At 35.9% G+C, this 19,620-nt stretch overlaps 1 protein-coding gene across 6 annotated transcripts in view; it reads left to right on the forward strand.

The window, feature by feature from the left end:
• ANKRD26 (ankyrin repeat domain containing 26) overlaps positions 1-19,620 on the forward strand; it is a 93,220-nt gene that overhangs the window by 57,282 nt on the left and 16,318 nt on the right. For 3 of the 6 annotated variants that reach the window (XM_030836979.2, XM_030836980.2, XM_030836981.2), the window contains 9 exons: positions 812-1,025; positions 2,887-3,070; positions 3,686-3,823; positions 6,653-7,609; positions 9,002-9,154; positions 12,020-12,090; positions 12,424-12,517; positions 16,908-17,020; positions 18,617-18,746. In XM_030836979.2, coding sequence (XP_030692839.2) covers positions 812-1,025; positions 2,887-3,070; positions 3,686-3,823; positions 6,653-7,609; positions 9,002-9,154; positions 12,020-12,090; positions 12,424-12,517; positions 16,908-17,020; positions 18,617-18,746 — 2,054 coding nt within the window. The other 3 variants (XM_060293256.1, XM_060293257.1, XM_060293258.1) reach the window with 2 other exon arrangements.

The raw sequence follows: 19,620 nt of genomic DNA on the forward strand, positions 1-19,620 counted from the left end.
CCATGGGCTTCAGTAATTGTGGCATGTGGGCTCAGTAGTTGTGGTGCATGGGTTTAGTTGCTCCATGACATGTGGGAGGACCAGGGCTCGAACCTGTGTCCCCTGCATTGGCAGGTGGATTCTTGACCACTGTGCCACCAGTGAAGTCCCTGACAATCTGCTTTTTAATTGAGGTTTTCAGACCATTTTCACTTAATGTGATTATTGATACAGTAGGTTTGAATCTGTCATTATGCTGTTTGATTTCTGTTTATCCCATCTGTTCTTTGTTCCCCTTTTCTTTTTCTGCTTTTAGATTAATCGAGTAATTTTTATGATGTAGTTTTATTTCTTTTTTGTTTTTTTGGTTTATTAACTGTAACTCTTTTGTTTCACTATTTTAGTGGTTGCTTTAGGGTTTACAGTATTTTACTTAGGGTTATCACAGTCCACCTTCAAGTAATATTGTACCACATCATATATAGGATAAGAATATTACAAAACAGCTTACTTCCACTTCTTCTCTCCTTGCCAGATCCTCCTGGATCTGTGGGAGTGTAGTTTTCATTAAGTTTAGAAAGTTGTTGGCCATTCTTTTCTTCAAATATCTTTTTTCTGTCTCTTTCCTCCACCTCTTTGGGGCATTGTATATTTAGCCACTTGAATTCCTGGTCAGGGAATTAAGATCCCGCATACTGTGCAGCATAGCCAAAAAAAAAAAAAAAATGTATTTGTTCAATGTATGGATGAGTGAAGGTGAAAATGCACAGTGCTTTATACACAAAAATTACTCATATATTTTATTTCTATCTTTGTTTTCTTCCTAATGCAGATTCTGTTAGCTTATTGAAAATTCAGGATGCAGTTCTTTCATATGAAAGATTAATAGAACTTAAAAAAAATCAATGTGAACTACTTACAGGAAAAAATAAAAAAATGGAAAGTAAGGTTAGTGGGCTACAAAAGGAGCTATCAGAAACAAAAGAAATGAAATCACAGTTAGAGCATCAAAAAGTGCAGTGGGAACAAGAGCTCTGCAGCTTGAGGTATTGAACATCTTGGTTTTAAAGAAATATTTGAACTGTTTTTATTTACTGTAATACTACAGATGTGTATTTACTTTAATACTACGGGAAGTTTTATAATTGCTAAGTTACCTGCTGGTATTTTACAGGGGAGAAAACTTCATTAGTATTGTGGAGTGTGAAATTCTTGGAAATAATACAGCAAGTTCTTAACAGTGGATACTTCTACTAAAAATTTAATGTATATATTTCCAAATCATCATTTTCATGGCCATACAGAAGTCCTCCATATGAAGCCTCATTTTTTTTGTAATCTCTCTCTTTTTTTAAATTTTATTTTATTTTTTATACAGCAGGTTCTTATTAGTTATCCATTTTATACATATTAGTGTATACATGTCAATCCCAAGCTCCCAGTTCATCCCACCCCCCTGCTTTCCCCTCTTGGTGTACATACGTTTGTTCTCTACATCTGTGTCTCTATTTCTGCCTTGCAAACCAGTTCACCTGTACCATTTTTCTAGATTCCACATATATGTGTTAATATACGATATTTGTTTTTCTCTTTCTGACTTACTTCACTCTGTATGACAGTCTCTAGATCCATCCATGTCTCAACAAATGACCCAATTTCGTCCCTTTTTATGGCTCAGTAATATTCCATTGTATATATGTGCCACATCTTCTTTATCCATTCCTCTGTCGATGGGCATTTACGTTGCTTCCATGACCTGGCTATTGTAAATAGTGCTGCAGTAAACATTGAGGTGCTTGTGTCTTTTTGAATTATAGTCATTATTAACAAATTGAATTTCAGTTGTTTTTCATTTTTCTGTATTATATTTAATGCTACAAGGAACGTCTCTTCTATAAATTCATTTCTACATTTCTGATTATTTATTTTGAATAAATTCTTTAATATTGTGTTATTTGGTTAAAGTATGAGAACTTTTAAAAAAGGTCTTTGATCCATGTTTCTAAATTGTTCTCCAGAAAGTTTATATTACTTTACACTCCCACCCACAGAAGTATGAAATGGCCATTTTTCTCAAGACAAAATTTTTTAAAAAAATTATGCAGTTTTATTCTTAACATATGCATGGATGAAATAAAAGGTAAAAATGGAAGGTGATTACTGATTAGTTTATTCAATATCTCTTTCATACAGAGATAAAATTAGTTCAAAGGTTTGTACTGAAAGCACAAAATACTCTCTATTGTTTTTAATTAATATGGATCCTGCCTTATGGGATTTAAAATTATTTATTAAATAGATAATAATCAACAAGTTGAAAATGTTGCAAAAGAAGAAACATAAAAAGTGTGGGGCAACAGATATTAGATTCCCTAGCCTAGTCTTGGATTAGTGTCTGAAGATACGTGTTCCGTAAAAGACCTCTGCAGATTTTTATCTGGCACTGTAAGTCATTTAGGGGTACCTGCAGTATTTTATGAAGTTGAAATTTTATTTCTAGTGAACTTATGAACTTGTTTCTAAACAACAGCTTCTCTTTTTAATTAGTAACTAAATTATCTGTCCTGAAGGAGGAGTAATTATGACAGTGTGGAAAACAGGGTAATTTTCAACCTAACTTCACTGAATAATTTCAAAATTTCTTTCCTACACTATTCACCAGAGTTACTGTGGACTAAAACTTACTTAAGTGGCAGAATGTTTTTTCATTGCTCCCTTTCAAGTATATATATCTTTATGAAGAGATTGAAGTGAGGAATTAAAAATATGAGACCTAGAAAGGAAAAACAAAACTGGAGAACAGAAATTTCATTAGGATAGTAAATCAGCGGGTGAAGAGCCAGATCATAAAATGAACTTTTTATTTCCTAACAAACCACATTTTAAGGTAAACATATTTAACTGCAGATTCACCCTAAAACAAGAAGAAGAGAAGAGAAGAAATGCTGACATGTTATATGAAAAAATTAGGGAGCAGTTAAGAAGAAAAGAAGAGCAATACAGTAAAGAAGTTGAAATGAAACAACAACTTGAACTCAATCTCAGAGCACTAGACACGGAACTGAGGACTGTGAGAAATAATCTGAATCAGGTAAATTAATCTTTGGTGAAAATTTCAAATTTCCAACAGTATTTCATCAGTATTATTTGTAATATCTCTTTGATTTAATATATATTATTTAGGTTTAAAACAAATAAAAAGTGTTATCTCATCCTAAATATGAACTATGACATTTACAGCTTAAATTATTAATTTCTTGCCATTCTTAGCTTCTAATACATGCTCTGTGTATGTTTTCTGAATGGAGGAATGGAAGGTAAATTGAGCTTAATGATTAACATAATGATTGGCATTTTTGGTCCATTCGAAAGTAATATTCTTAATTCCAATCTATGTGTTAATTTTGGCTTTTTTATGTTAAAATACAGGCTAAATTGCTTTGGGACTGTGATGGAACTAGTTAAATGCTTTGTAAAAAGATTTTCTTTCACAATACTATATCTCCCTGTATTTTTGCTCTGTGATAAGTTTAGCAGTCATTTAAATTAAAATCTTAAGTTATTCATGTGGGATAAAGATCCTTGTGTTTATTTAAAAAGGCTACTTCCTTTTAACAGTTTTTTTTTTTTTAATTCTGCTCTTAAGCTTTTGACATTTTTTTTTTTAATGGTATGAGACCAAAAACCTCATGAAATGTGTCTCCAGGTTGTAGAAGAGCGAAATGACACTCAGAGGCAGCTTTCTCGAGAGCGGAATGCCAGAATTTTACAAGATGGAATCCTGACCAATCACCTTGCCAAACAAAAGGAGATAGAAATGACTAATAAGGAAATGAATTCTGAGGTATTTTCTTTAATCATTTTCAAATATTTGTGTGTATGTATCTGTATATATTTTAAAAACCAATACTATACATCACAGACAGTATAGAGGATATTTAAAACCTATTTAAGTATATTTTTGGGGGGGTGACGTTTCTCGTCCATTGGATATTTAATATTTTTAATTCAAACATAATTGAATTATCTTTAATTAAATTTAATTCAAGTAGTATTTTTAATTCAAATCCATTTGTCTGCAACAGTCAAGCAGTGACGTACAATAGCCTCATCCAAGGAGAGGCTTTTAATATTTTCCATAGGAACTGATGAACTTTTCATAATCTCAAAACTATTGCTACCATCTAGAAAAGTCTGCACCCTGATGGTGGTTTAGGCAGGGAAGACCATGTGTGCTCCACCATCGACCACACTACCCAACCAAATCCCAGCACTGAATACGATCTTGCCCTCTGCTTTGGAGTGAACATGTCAATCACTATGCACCTCATCATTTTCAGTGTCTAAATCAGAGTCTGTTCTTAGTTTCACTGTCATTTCTTTAACCAGTACCCCATCAATGACATTTTTACATCATTTACAATTTTTCAGTATCATAAAAGCTGCAACATTAGTGGTAAAAACTTTTTTTTTTTTGCGGTACGCGGGCCTCTCACTGTTGTGGCCTCTCCCGTTGCGGAGCACACGCTCCGGACGCGCAGGCTCAGCGGCCATGGCTCACTGGCCCAGCCGCTCCGCGGCATGTGGGATCCTCCCGGACCGGGGCACGAACCCGCGTCCCCTGCATTGGCAGGCGGACTCTCAACCACTGCGCCACCAGGGAAGCCCGTAAAAACATTTTTGAGCACTTAAAAAAATTATTTCCTCAGAATAAACTTATAAAATACCAAAAAAAAAAAAAAAAGAAAACCCCAAAACAAACAAACAAAACAACATTATGGTTTTTGGCAGTGATTTCACTTCCTTGATAGATTAAGAGAGAGGTTAGTTTATCCCTTCCACTGATGGTAAGGAGGAAAGGTATAGCCAGTTCAGAGACCGTCTTTTGGATGTCATTCTTCTACTTGTGAGAAAATTAACACTTTGCTCCATGTAGTGTCCTATTTCAGTACAAGGAACTTTTGAAAATAGTGATAGATATGCCATAATATTTATTTAGTGATAATTTATTGATAAGTATTTTATTTTTAGTGAAACAGTTCATTGTATTTCCCCCTACCTTACTATTTTAAGCATTATGAAGAGAGAATAAAAGTGATTGCAGCAGCGAATAATCTCATGATTTTCTAAGATCTCTATAAATTTTACCTTATTTACCACTAGTGTATGTACCATTAGTGAAATATAAGGCTCATTTCATATTTATATGTTTGTACTAGAGAACTAGCTGTGGTTTGGTGTAAGGGGACTCATAGTAAAGTCAGAAGACCTGGAGAAACGCCTGCAGCTTGCTTGTAGTTTTGACTTCCTCATTTCCAGGACTGTCATAGCTAAATGAGTTAATTGACGTTTGTAGAAGTGCTTATTTAGTACAGTTATCAGTAGATGTAATTCTTGTAACTGACTATAAAAATATTAGAAACATAGAATATTTATGGAATATTCTCAGGACTATACAAATATTAGAAACGTAGAATATTTATGGAATAGTCTCAGGAAAATTTTTTTTTTTTTTTTTTTTGCGGTACGCAGGCCTCTCACTGTTGTGGCCTCTCCCGTTGCGGAGCACAGGCTCCAGTCACACAGGCTCAGCGACCATGGCTCACGGGCCCAGCCGCTCTGCGGCATGCGGGATCTTCCCGGACCGGGGCACGAACCCGTGTCCCCTGCATCGGCAGGCGGACTCTCAACCACTGCGCCACCAGGGAAGCCCAGGCAAAAAATTTTTGAGGAAATTTAATCTGTCGAAATATATACAGAGCTAAGGCTTTTACTATGGGGTAGCTGTATAGGTTAGATAGCAGATGAGCAAATTTTTTTTTAAGCTAGCGGGTGGTATTTTATTTTATTTTTTATTGAAGTATAGTTGATTTACAATATTGTGTTAGTTTCAGGTATACAGCACAGTGATTCAGTTTTATATATATATATATATATATATATATATATATATACCTTTATAGATTCTTTTTCCAAATATTGAGTGTAGTTCCCTGTGCTACACAGTAGGTCATTGTTGGTTATCCGTTTTTTATATAGTAGTGTGTATATATTAATCCCAACCTCCTAATGAATCCCTCCCCCTCTTTCCCCTTTAGTAACCATAAGTTTGTTTTCTATGTCTGTGAGTCTCTCTGTTTTGTAAATAAGTTTATTTGTATCATTTTTTTAGATTCCATGTATAAGCGATATCATATGATATTTGTCTTTCTGTCTGGCTTACTTCACTTAGTATGATAGTCTCTAGGTCCATCCATGTTGCTGCAAATGGCATTATTTCATTCTTTTTTATGGCTGAGTAGTATTCCATTGTATAAATATATCACATCAGATGCAATTTTTAAGTGTAGTCAGATTTATTAATCATTTATTTTAAGCCTTCTGGGTTTGTTATAATTTAGAGAAAGGCCTTTCCAATTCTGAGCTTCTTAAGAATTCTCTTGTGGTTTCTTTTTTGCTTTCGTGGATTCATTGTGTTTAATTAAATTTTTGAACTTTTGAAGATTTCTGCTTGCAAGAAGTCTGAGGTTTGTATCCAACCTTATTTTTTCCAGTTGGATATCCACTTATTGCAGCCTTTTCATTGTATAAACATATAGGTTAGTCTTTCAGAGGAAATCATGAAATGTCAATTTATTGAGTACTAGCTAAAAATCTCCTCTGTTTCACTTAGGTGTCCAATAGTCCTGAAAAAGAAAAAGATCTGTTACATAAAAACCACATCTTGCAGGACGAAGTTGCCATGCTAAGACTGGAAATAGACACAATAAAATGTCAGAACCAGGAAAAGGAAAAGAAATATTTTGAGGACATTGAAATTGTAAAAGAAAAGAATGATGATCTTCAAAAGACAATAAAACTGAATGAGGAAACATTAACAAAGACAACATTCCAATATACTGGACAGCTTAATGTTCTGACAGCTGAGAATACAATGCTAAACTCTAAGCTGGAGAATGAAAAACAAAGCAAAGAAAGACTGGAAACAGAAGTGGAATCCTACCGTTCTAGACTGGCTACCGCCATACATGATCACCATCAAAGTCAGACATCAAAAAGAGACCTGGAACTTGCCTTCCAGAGAGCAAGAGATGAGTGGTTACGCTTGCAGGACAAAATGAATTTTGATGTGTCTAACCTGAACGATAACAATGAGATGCTTTCCCAGCAACTTTCTAAAGCTGAAAGTAAATTCAATAGCCTAGAAACCCAGCTCCATCACACGAGGGATGCTCTCAGAGAAAAGACTTTGATGTTAGAACGTGTACAGAGAGACCTAAGCCAAGCACAGTGTCAAAAGAAGGAAATTGAACACATGTATCAAAGCGAACAAGGCAAAGTGAATAAATACATTGGAAAGCAGGAATCCTTAGAAGAGAGATTATCTCAACTCCAGAGTGAAAACATGTTGCTCAGACAGCAACTGGATGATGCGCAAAACAAAGCCGACAGTAAAGAGAAGACGGTAATTAACATCCAAGACCAGTTTCAGGATATTGTGAAAAAACTTCAAGCTGAAAGTGAAAAACAAGGTCTGATGCTGGAGGAAAGAAACAAGGAGTTAATCAATGAGTGTAATCATTTAAAAGAGAGAATGTATCAGTATGAAAATGAGAAAACAGAAAGAGAAGTAAGTATCCAAGAAGAGAAATAATTCTCAGACTTCCTGAAAGAAAATTCAAAGTGATTTTGATTATGGCTAAATGTTGAATCTAGTTGAATATAAAAAATATATAGACTATAAATCTATAGACTGTAAATCAGCCTAAAAGCATACCTTGTATCCAGCAAATAAAGAATTAGACCTGAGAGGTGCTTTACTTTGAGTAGAGACATTGTGTCACCTATGAAATTTTAAGAGATTAAGTTATAAATTGTTAATGGGTATAGACAGGTATTAGTAACTTACTCTTCTACTGCTAAGATAATAATTTTAATCTTTATGTCACATTTTAGTATCGTGATGAAGCAGATAAATGAAACGCTCAGATCTAAAATGAATTATTTTGAAATTAAGATTCAGTCGTGTGTATTACCTTGACAGTCAATTCCAGATTTCCCAGATGAACTGATGTGTCGATGCCATATCTCATAGTACTTTTCCTTCAGTAGCTTGTCATAACTTTTTAGTTGATATAATTTTATTTTTATTCATGTCAATTAGAATTAATTTGGGAAATAGTTCAGCCTCAAACCATGTATTCTTATGACCTCTCAACTCTTTAAAGGCATCTGCTTTTCATTAAATCATAATTTGGGATTAAAGTAGTGAGCTTTAGCAAAACTACACTTGATTTAATCTTCCCACTTCTATTTATAATTTACTTGGAACATTTTTACAAATAATTTGCTCATAATTCTCATTTCAAGGCTCAGTTACTATCATTTGGATATAAATTTGTCCAATACAAAGAGAATTGTAGCTCTCTGTGACTTATTAATTTGACATTGGACTCCCATTTTCAGACTAGTGAGGGGTGACAGATTCATGAGTAGCAGGAATAGAGTGGGGGACAGGGTCATAGGGGCTGCCATCGGGAGGCAGAGGGAGGCCCTGAAGGTCTCATTTTAATTCTAGGAATTAAAATGGGAATGACCTCATTTTAATTCTGAGATAGGAATCTATTGAGCACTGGATTGAATATGTGAGGATCTCTGAAGTTAATCGAAGCCTCCAGTAGAGAAGAGGGAAGATGTTCCCACCACTTGTCCCACCTACACACTCATTTCTTTCTGAGACTTAAGGAGGTCCTCAAGCTCTGCAAATTGATCGGGAAGGGCGGGGAGTGGATAGCGGGACTGAATCCATTGTCTAAGTAACTTAATAACGATAAGGCCGGAGGGTAACACCTTCTGTGTCTTAAACCAAATTCAGTGAGCAGGAAGGTGCACATACGAGAAGAAGGAGACGAATTGATGTCTCTGGTGACAGTTTTCAAAGTACATATGTTGGAGTTATCTATTATTAACATAACTTAATAATAAGGTAATTTATAAAATCAGTGACAGAGTATCTTATTAGGCACTTGTGAGACAACTTCAACAAGAACTGGCTGATACCCTAAAAAAGCAATCTATGTCAGAGGCTTCACTGGAGGTCACGTCACGTTATCGTACTAATTTAGAAGATGAGGCACAGGATTTAAAGAAAAAATTACGTCAAGTCACCAGTCAGGTATGTATGAAATTTAACGTGTCAATACTTAATGTATAGGATAAAGTGTTTTAGGACACTAATTTTCTTGGACGGCTTTCTTTTGTATTTTCGTTACAAGTAAATTTATTACAATTTTGTTATCTTTATGATGCACTTGTTTCTTAAACTCCGACTTTCATTCTGCCGTTTGCATTATATATTTTTTCTTACAATGTTTACCCTTGGGAAAGTTGAGAATTGTGCATGATTCCTCACAGAAGTTGAGAGACTTTTTTTTCTATTGAACAGTATTTTTTAGTGATATCTCTACTACCATGATGAAGCAAGCCAGATAAAATCAGAGGATAATGTTTAATGGAATGTTCCATAAAATTGTCATTTTTCATCTTCACTTTCGTGAATGGATATAGTATCTGTGGATATTTATTTCATGGATTTCAGAATAACTTGTACAGAAAGGTCATTATACAAACCAGTTGAAGTTAGGCATTGCCTTCATTTTCTTTTCATTTTAGATATATTGTAAAAGCTTAGAGATACTCAGATCGTGTATAGTATGTACACCCAAAATAGAAAATTAAGAAAATTATATAGATCCTGCCATTGTAATTTTTAAGAAAACTATTGAGATAATTCACATATCGTATAATTCACCCATTTAAAATGTGTAGTTGAATCTCTCCTTGTATATTCAGAGAGTCGTGCACTTGGCACCACAGTCAATTATACAGCATCTCCATCACCCACAAAGGAAAACCCTGCATCCCTTAGCCATCACCCATGGCCCCCATCTCCCTCAGCCCCAGCAACCACCAGTCTAATCTCTGTCTCTGTAGATGTGCCTATTCTGGGTATTTCATATAAATGGAATCACACAGTATGTGGTCCTTTGTGATTAGCTTTTCTCATTTGACGTAACATTTTCGAGGTTCATCCATGTTATAGCGCATATCAGTACTTCCATTTCTGTTTATTGTCGAACAGCACGTTATGTGGCTAAGCCATTCATCCATTCATCAGTTGATGGGCCTTTGGGTTATTTCCACCTTTGGGCTGTTAATAATGCTGCTGTGAACATTCATTTACAAGTTACTGTGTGGACATAATTTTTATCTCCCTGCTGTTGGATTTTATCCTCTGAGTTAATTGGCTGATTTCACCTTTTCTTGGCCTTTACTCATGCTGTCCTTTCTGTCTTTACAGTTTCTTTTCCTCCTGCCTAATCCTCCATTTATTCAGACCTGGACCCCAGTCTTCTCCATGAAGCTCTCTCTGACTGTCCTAGCTCTCATTGACCCTGTCATCTAGTCTGTGAAGAACAGTTTAGCCCTTAGTTTTACACTGTTTTAATTTTTTTCATGAGAGAGAATCTTGTCTAAGTATAAATTTGTCTAACAGAGAATACTTATTGATATGCACGGCACCTGTCTTGCATAAATTGAAAATATTTTAGCTTAACAGTTGCTAGGATACAATTAAGTACTTTATACCATACCAATAATTTTTTCTTGGAGCTATTGATATAATAAATCTTGTATTAAAATGTATTTTAAGCAATTAAATATAAAATTAAAAGCTCTTAATCTAATAGAGGAGAATTGTTCAATTAAATGCTCTTTTTTTTTTCCCTCACTCTGGAAAAAAAATCTAAATTTACCTTCCTTCATTATGCAGCCAGAACTGGGGATTTTGACATTTATAGCCTTTCACCAACTGTAAAGCTCTGTGGATAGCTTCTCCGATATCCATACCACATAACCTTAATTTTCTCATCCGAGTACTTTCTAGACATAAACAGTTGCTGGGAGTGAACTGATTCAGAACTTTGATTTAGCAATAGGGTGATATTTCCATGCCAGTGACTTAACCCTTCCTCTGATGGTCATGTAAGTTATGTACCACTCAATCCAGGAGGTGCTATTCGCATATTAAATCCATGATCACTGCCCACTGAGTAGTACAGAGAGGAAGTAAGTTATAAATTATTATAAGTGGAAAAAAGTACTGGTTGATTAGTGGAATCAGTGAAAGTTTTTGAAGTACTGGGCACATACATTCTGGTCCTCACACTCCCCGTTTGCTGCCAATTTCAATGGTATGGAGAATGCTTTCAGTGGGACTTGTACAGGAGACCACTTCTGTTGGCATGCCATCTGCCTAAAATATCAAATTGTTTAGAACATAAAATACAGCAATAGTAATAATTCTAATTGTAAACACTTAGCATTTACTATGCGCCACGTACTTTTCTAAATACGTTATGTATACCCCCCTCCCCCAATTTAATCTTCCTGACATCCCAGTGAGGTCAGTGCTATTATTATCTTCATTTTACGGCTGGAGAAACTGAGACACAGAAAATTTAAGTAATTTGCTCAAGGACATCCAACAAATAACTGGTGGAATTGGGACTCAGACCCACGCATTCTGGCTCCTGTGTAGATACTGCCTCTCACACTAGTCACTGAAGCATCTGGTTGTCACCAACAGTAGTGTGTAGTGTGAACGTTCATAATCACTGGAAGAGCTGTGGTCATTCACATATGTGGATATTTAAAATTATAATTGGTATAGAGCGTGGAATAAAAAATATAAATATCTTTCCCCATTTGGCCAATTTATAAGTTTGTGTATTTATTTGATAAAATATAATTTAAAGCACGAATGATATTGTGGTTTAGTACTAGAGGTCAGTAACTTGTAAAGGGCCAGAGAGTAAATATTTTAGGCTTTGTGGTTCACAAGGTGTCTGTTGTAGCAACTCAACTCTGCTGTTGCAGCAGGAAAGTAGTCATAAACAATATGCAGATGAAAGACATAAAAACAGATGATGGCAGATTTGCTAGATTATCAGTGATTTTAAAAAATTTTTTCTCCTTTTAGTTGCAAGAAGCACAGGATCGACGTACAGAGGCCATGAGATGTGCTGAGAAGACGCAGGATCACATCCAAAAGTACAATTTAAAGCAGCACAGAAAATAAGTATAGAGCAGATAAGCAGTATAGTATGAGAATTATATCAGTAATGACAATAAATACATCATTGTGAGGCTGGGTAAACACTTCAGCTTTGAGCTATTTTGAAATGCGTAATTTTTCTCCATTGTTTCTAAATTTTTCACATTATCCACAGAACAGAACTAGAAAATGGCACAATTGCCAAATCATCTACTTTTCAAAAGTCTAAGAACGTATGTAATTGAAACTGCAGGTGTTTGTTCAGAAAATGTGTGTGGTATTTTAAAAATCTATGTGTGAGAATAATTATTTTAAAATATGCATTTTAGGCTTGAAATTGAAAATGCCAAGTTAAAAGCTACAGTCAAAAAGCAAGCCGGCAAAATTGAACAGCTTCAGAAAAACCTGTTAAGTACAAGTTCAGTAAGTCAATCTCTTAATTTCTGTCATGCTGAAAAGGAATTTTAATTTTTATACTAGTAATATATAAGAATATTTCGGAGAATATGAAAAGTCTCATTGATAAAAGAGCTTATTTTTATATTGATACTTGCTACTAGTAGCATAATTCCTCTTTATAGAGGAAGTTGACTGAAATAATAAAATTGATTTTTCTAGTAAGATTTTAATTAAAAAGATTGTGACAGTCCAAAAGCAATATTTTATATATACCACATTTTGTTAATTCATTCATCTGTCAATGAACACTGGGATTTTTCCACCTTCTGGCTATTGTTAATAATGCTGCTATGAACAGTGGTGCACAAATATCTGTTTGAGTCCAGAAATTTGAGTAATGATTTGATCTAGAATTCTGAATTTCCCTTGTAATGTAAACCCTCCAGTGCTATTTTGAGAATGAATTACTTTTTTTTTTTTTTTTTTTTTTTGCGGTATGCGGGCCTCTCACCGCTGTGGCCTCTCCCGTCGCGGAGCACAGGCTCCGGACGCGCAGGCTCAGTGGCCATAGCTCACGGGCCCAGCCGCGCCGCGGCATGTGGGATCTTCCCGGACCGGGGAACGAACCCGTGTCCCCTGCATCGGCAGGTGGACTCTCAACCACTGCGCCACCAGGGAAGCCCGGGAATGAATTACTTTTAATGTTGTAGTTCGTTTTATTTATCAAGAAGGAATACTAACTAGGTCACTATGCAAGCATTTTTCTGAAAGGAATGTATTTTTTCCTTTCTTGGATTTTATTTTACTTTATTTTTTAAAGATTTTTTTTGATGTGGACCATTCTTAAAGTCTTTATTGAATTTGATACAATACTGCTTCTCTTTTATGTTTTGGTTTTTTGGCCAGGAGGCATGTGGGATCTTAGCTCCCTGACCAGGGATCGAACTCCCTGCATTGGAAGGCAAAGTCTTAACCACTGGACCTCCAGGGAAGTCCCCCTTTTTTCTGTTAAAAAAAGAAAAGAGATGCCAGTGAAAAAGTAGAAATGGCTGCTCAGTCAGGGCCTTACATAGTAACAGGTGCTCCTAGCATAGCAAGTTCAGGAACAATTTTTTTCCCAGACACTTGAGTTAATCAGCCTTTCAAAGGTGTAACGGCCAGTCTCAGAAAAGACTGATGTGTAATCCAGGATTCCAATTTATCAATGTATAGTGAAAGCTATGTAACTATTTACCAAGCAGAAAGGGACTCTCCTGCCATTTATACTCTCCTTTGTAGGGGAAGCTACCTATGATTTAAAAATCAGAAGATTCTATTGTGAACCCTAAGTTGGAGGGATGAGGTAGCACCTACCAACTCGTCTCTTTCCATCACAATAGTTAGATTCATGCAGTGTCATTATACAGATATACCTGTCAGGGGAACTAGAACATTCTATTGACTGGCCCTTCTTGTGTTAAAGAAACATTGAAAATTATTTTTTCTAGACTTGATATAAATTAGTCACATTGTATTAGCATACTTTTCATACAAGTGACAATACAATATGTTGACAAAAGGAGTCTTATGTGAATGAGAGTGCCAGATGTCCCCTTACATTGTCAAACAGAAATCTATTCGGGTATCAGAAATTGAAAATTTTGTAAGAATACCCCACACTGATTAAGCATATTAAAAATAGAATTAGGGATTTTCTGTAGATTCCTATAGAAATGAGTTAGGATTATGACATAGAATTATTGGCCACTTTAAGGTCTACACAAATCAAAAATTTAATGAGACAGCTTTTCACCAATTCAGTCAGTAGCCCTGGCTTCTCTAGAAAGTTCTCATCTCAGGAATCCCCAGGCCAGAGCCAACCTGAGTTAAGATATATGGTCAGCACAGTGTTGAGATGAAGAATCTGGGCTGGGAAGAAGAGAGAGCTCTATCTGACTCAAGACTCCAAACAGTATAGTTGAGTATTCACCTGAAAGGAGTGTCAGAAGACTTCCATAAGGTCAGGTCTCTGTGGAATAGGAAATTATTCAAAAGAAAACAAGGGCAGGGACTTCCCTGGTGCAGTGGTTAGGAATCCGCCTGCCAATGCATTGGACATGGGTTCGATCCCTGGTCTGGGAAGATCCCACAAGCCGGGGAGCCACTAAGCCCGTGCACCACAACTACTGAGCCTGCACTCTACAGCCCGTGAGCCACAACTACTGAGCCCATGTGCTGCAACTACTGCAGCCCACGTGCCTAGAGCCTGTGCTCTGCAACAAGAGAAGCCACTACAGTGAGAAGCCCGCGCACCACAGTGAAGAGAAGCCCCCACTCACCGCAACTGGAAAAAGCCCGCACCCAGCAACATAGATCCAATGCAGCCAAAAAGAAAAAGAAAACAAGGTCAAATAATTGATAATCTGATCCTTGTGAAAAACTTTCTCATTATAAAAGGAAATAAAGACAAAGTATGCTGGTCAACATCCTAAGGGTGAGGGTGCCCCCCAAGATTAGAAAATAACACTACACTCAAAGTAACACCAATAAGAATAAACATAAAGTGTCCAAGAATAGCTCTGTACAAGGATAATCCACACCAAGTAATGGCTCATGAGTGTGGCTGAGGATGTTGTCTATGAGGAGCGAGGAGCGGGAATGAAAAGTACAGGTGATCTCAGCAAAGGGGTCAAGGCTGGAAAGGTAGGTTAGGGAATCCAGTACGAAGCCTTGAGATGTAGGGAGCCCTGAGAGAATTTAGAAAGAGGATTAGAAAGGGTCAAGGACTGAACATCAAGGGTTACTGTCATTCAGACTGAGGTGGGCTCAGAGGAGCAGAGGCAGAGTGTGGTCATGTTAGCAGTTGCTGCTGAGAAGTAAAGCAGGGTAAGGACTGAAGAAACGGTTCTTGATGACCCTCAAAACTTTTAGTGGAGTTACAAGATTGAAAGTCAATTTAGTGTAAAAGAAGAGAATAAGTGATGAAAGATGAATTGTGGATGAGACCGTGCGTTAAAGAATGTAAGAGTCCAGGGCTCTCCTGGTAGTGCAGTGGTTAAGAATCCGCCTGCCGGGCTTCCCTGGTGGTGCAGTGGTTGAGAGTCCGATGCAGGGGACACGGGTTTGTGCCCCGGTCCGGGAGGATCCCGCATGCCGCAGAGCGGCTGGGCCCGTGAACCATGCCCGCTGAGCCTGCACGTCCGGATCCTGTGCTCCGCAACGGGAGAGGTCACAACAGTGAGAGGCCTGTGTACCACAAAAAAAAAAAAAAAAAGAAAAAGAATCTGCCTGCCAATGCAGGAGACACGGGTTCGAGCCCTGGTCCGGGAAGATCCCACATGCCGCAGAGCAACTAAGCCTGTGCGCCACAACTACTGAGCCTGCGCTCTAGAGCCCGGGAGCCACAACTACTGAACCCATGTGCCTAGAGCTCATGCTCCGCAACAAGAGAAGTCACCACAATGAGAAGCCTGCGCACCACAACGAAGAGTTGCCCCCGCTCACCACAACTAGAGAAAGCCCGCACGCAGCAACAAAGACCCAACGCAGCCAAAAATAAATAAATAAAATTAATTAATTAATTAAAAAAAGAATGTAAGAGTCCAGTGGCAGGGGTGGGGGAGAAAAAGGATGAGAGAAAAAGCTACAAGAATCAAGAAGAAATTACATTTTTATTTAGTGTATAGAAGACTTAAACTTTATTTAAAGAGAAGAATGGTTAATAGAAATGGAGAAATTAAAACCTATGGAAGAATGCTTACAGAGAATAAAAGGTTTTATCTCATGTTGTGTGGGAATTTTTCAAAGATTATATTAGTAGGATGTGATTTAACAAAACCTGGAGTATCTTAAACCATTGATGAAAATGTTTCTAGGGCATCTTTAGAAACTAAAACGTAAATATAGCCACTCTTTAAAAAAATTTCATTAACGTGTAAAAACCTCTGGGTTATTTATTTATTTATTTATTTATTATTATTATTATTTTGGTTGCTCCAAAATAATAATTGGTTGCAGCAGACAGGCTCCCCAGTTGCAGCAGGTGTGCTCCTTAGTTGTGGCATGCAACCTCTTAGTTGCGGCCTGCATGTGGGATCTAGTTCTCTGACCAAGGATTGAACCCAGGCCCCCTGCATTGGGAGCACGGAGCCTTATCCACCATGCCACCAGGGAAGTCCCAAAATGTCTGTTTTTAACAAATAAATTTTGGCAATTTAAATTCTAGGAAAATGATGAAATGATGAAAATGAAAAATCAATATAAGCTGTTTCAAGAAAAGTCATTATTTTTGAAGTCTGTCCTTATTGGCATCAGGTTTATAAACTGTGTTTCACTATAAATGTATATTACTCATGAACTCATGAGAAGTAATATTTTTAAGAAAGAAGAGTAAGTCTCTAGGTTTTAAAAAATAATTAAAATTTTTTTTTCAAAGTCTGAGGATGAAAAGGAGCAATTAAAGAAATGTATTGAGTTAAAACAGTCTCTGGAATATAATTTGGATCAAGAAATGAAGAAAAATAGTGAATTAGAAAAAGAGATTATTGGGTAAGATTTTAATATTTCTGATAATTTCAACTATTAACTAATTGATTTAACTATAATTTTGTTTTATTAAAACCTTAGATACAAATTCATTTTGTATGTGTATATTCATACTTAAATCATCCATCCTATTTAAAAGTTTACTTTAGAAACTCACAGCACAATCTGAAACTGTTTTGAGTGCCCCAGTATTACAGTTCCTCTTCAATGATTTCTGAAACAATAACAATAGTGTGCCTTGTGTATAGTAATGTCACTCTGCTCTTTATCATCTACCTTGAATTTTTATGTCTGCAAGATATCTTTGCTCTTTTTTGGTAATCCTGCCTTCTTTCAGTTGTGTCCTTCCCCTTCAGCGTTCAAGTATTTTAATATCTAAAAACCTATTTGTGTCACTGTTTAACAACATCAAAAACTACCTTGATTTTGCTTATATTTTCTTTCTGCTCTAAAAGTTTAGTTCTAGAATATACATACAAAAACATATGTATGAATGACTTAAAGAATAATAACATTAGTGATCATGTTTTGACCACTCAGATTAAAAAAAAAAAAAAATAGAGTGTTTCCCAATGTCTGTGATGCCTCCACATGGCTTCCTTTCTGGTTATTTGCTGAGCATAGTTAGCCCTCAGCATCCACAGATTAAACCAACCTCAGATTGAAAGTATTCAGGGGGAAAAAAATTCCAGAATGTTCCAAAAAGCAAAACTTGGATTGACCTCAGGTGGCAACTATTTCCATAGCATTTATTTACATTGTATTTATAACTATTTACATAGCATTTACCTTGTATTAGGTATTATAAGCGATCTAGAGATGATTTAAAGTATACAGGAGTATGTGCTTAGGAGGACTTGAGCATCTGTGGATTTTGGTATTATACTTATGGTTCTTCCCTGATTCTCATTAGTATTTTTCTCTCATTTAATTTTCTCTACATTGCTTGGCATTTTGTTAACATTGTGCTGGGCAAGATTTCTAGATCTCTTAAAACAGCTTGAAGAGACTGGTACACATTCTCTCTCTGCTGATTTCCTTTTTTATGCAGCTCAGCCTGGTTTTCTTCCCTGTCAACTCAGACTCCAAAGATTTTTCTTTCTTGTTTCCTTTTCTATTTTGAGTGAGTGTCGATGTTTTTTGTGTGTTCTTTCTTTCCTTCTTGCAGAGGCTGTGGTCAGTAAGTACCAAAATGTCTTTTTGTGTCTTTTCAAAACATTCATATATGATATGCTTTTCTTCTTCAACTTGGACACTGATCTCTGGTTTATAACTAGTATTTAATAATAAGTTAATATTTCATATTAACATACTAAAAATGGATACTAATAACAGCTTACTTATAAGAACTGTATAATATATGTATACACACACTATATTAACTCTTTACTTAGCGTGTGTCATAAAATTTTTCTTCATATTGTTTACCTAAGATTATAATTTAGTCATTATGCTTTCAAACAATATTGGATTAGAACATATGAGAAAGAATTATAATTTATAGCATTTATTTTATATGATAGAACATATATCTGTTTAAATAATTATTAATTATCTACTCTTAAGAACTTGACTTATTCATTCTATGCATTTCTACAGACTTAAGAAACTCTTAAAAATGCCAAGAAGGAAGTTAAATGAATATGAAAATGGAGAGCTTAGTTTCCATGGAGATTTAAAAATCAATCAAATTGAAATGGATATTCAGATTAATATGCTAAAACATAAGGTAATTTTTAATCAGTTTTGGGACCCAAAAGTCACTTAATTTGGGGAAATAGAAATCACTCCATGCTTTGAGCAGTGAAACGCAGATTTGTCTCTTAATGTTTTAGATTTGATACCAGTAAAAAAGACAGCTTTTTCCGATATCATTTTTCCATAAAAACGGCACACTGTTGACTGTCTGTGTCTTGAACCATGGCTAGTGATCTGAAGCTGAGCAGCACACCATTACCCCAAAGCATCCGTTATTTTTTGGTGACAGCTTTATTGAAATATAATGAACATACCATGTAGTTCACTCATTTAAACTGTACAATTCAGTGACTTTTAGTATATTCAAAAAGTTATACAGTTACCACCACAATCAATTTTAGACCATTTTCATCACACTATAAAGAAACCCTATACGTTTTAGCCATCACCCTGTGCCAGTTTTCCCTTCCTCATATTCCCAGCCCTAGTACCACGACTGTACTCCCTGTTTCTATAGATTTGCCTATTTTGGATATTTCATGTCAGTGGAATCACAGAATATGGGGTCCTTTGTGACTGCCTTCTTTCATTCAGCATAATATTTTTAAGGTACATCTGTTTTGTAGCGTGGATCAATACTTCATTTCTTTTTATTGCTGAATAATATTCATTTGTATGGACATACCACGTTTTATTTATCCATTCATCAGTTGATGGACCTTTGGGTTGTTTCCACCTTTTTGGCTATTGTTAATAATGCTGCTGTGAACATTCATGTCCAAGGTTCGGTGTGAACATATTTTTTTCATTTCTTTTTGGAATATACTTATGAATGGAATTGCTGTATCGTATGGTAACTCTGTTTAACCTTTTGAGGAACTGCTGTACTGTTTTCCAGAGTGGCT

This window comes from Globicephala melas, chromosome 2, assembly GCF_963455315.2.
Source record: "Globicephala melas chromosome 2, mGloMel1.2, whole genome shotgun sequence".
Taxonomy (NCBI): domain Eukaryota; kingdom Metazoa; phylum Chordata; class Mammalia; order Artiodactyla; family Delphinidae; genus Globicephala; species Globicephala melas.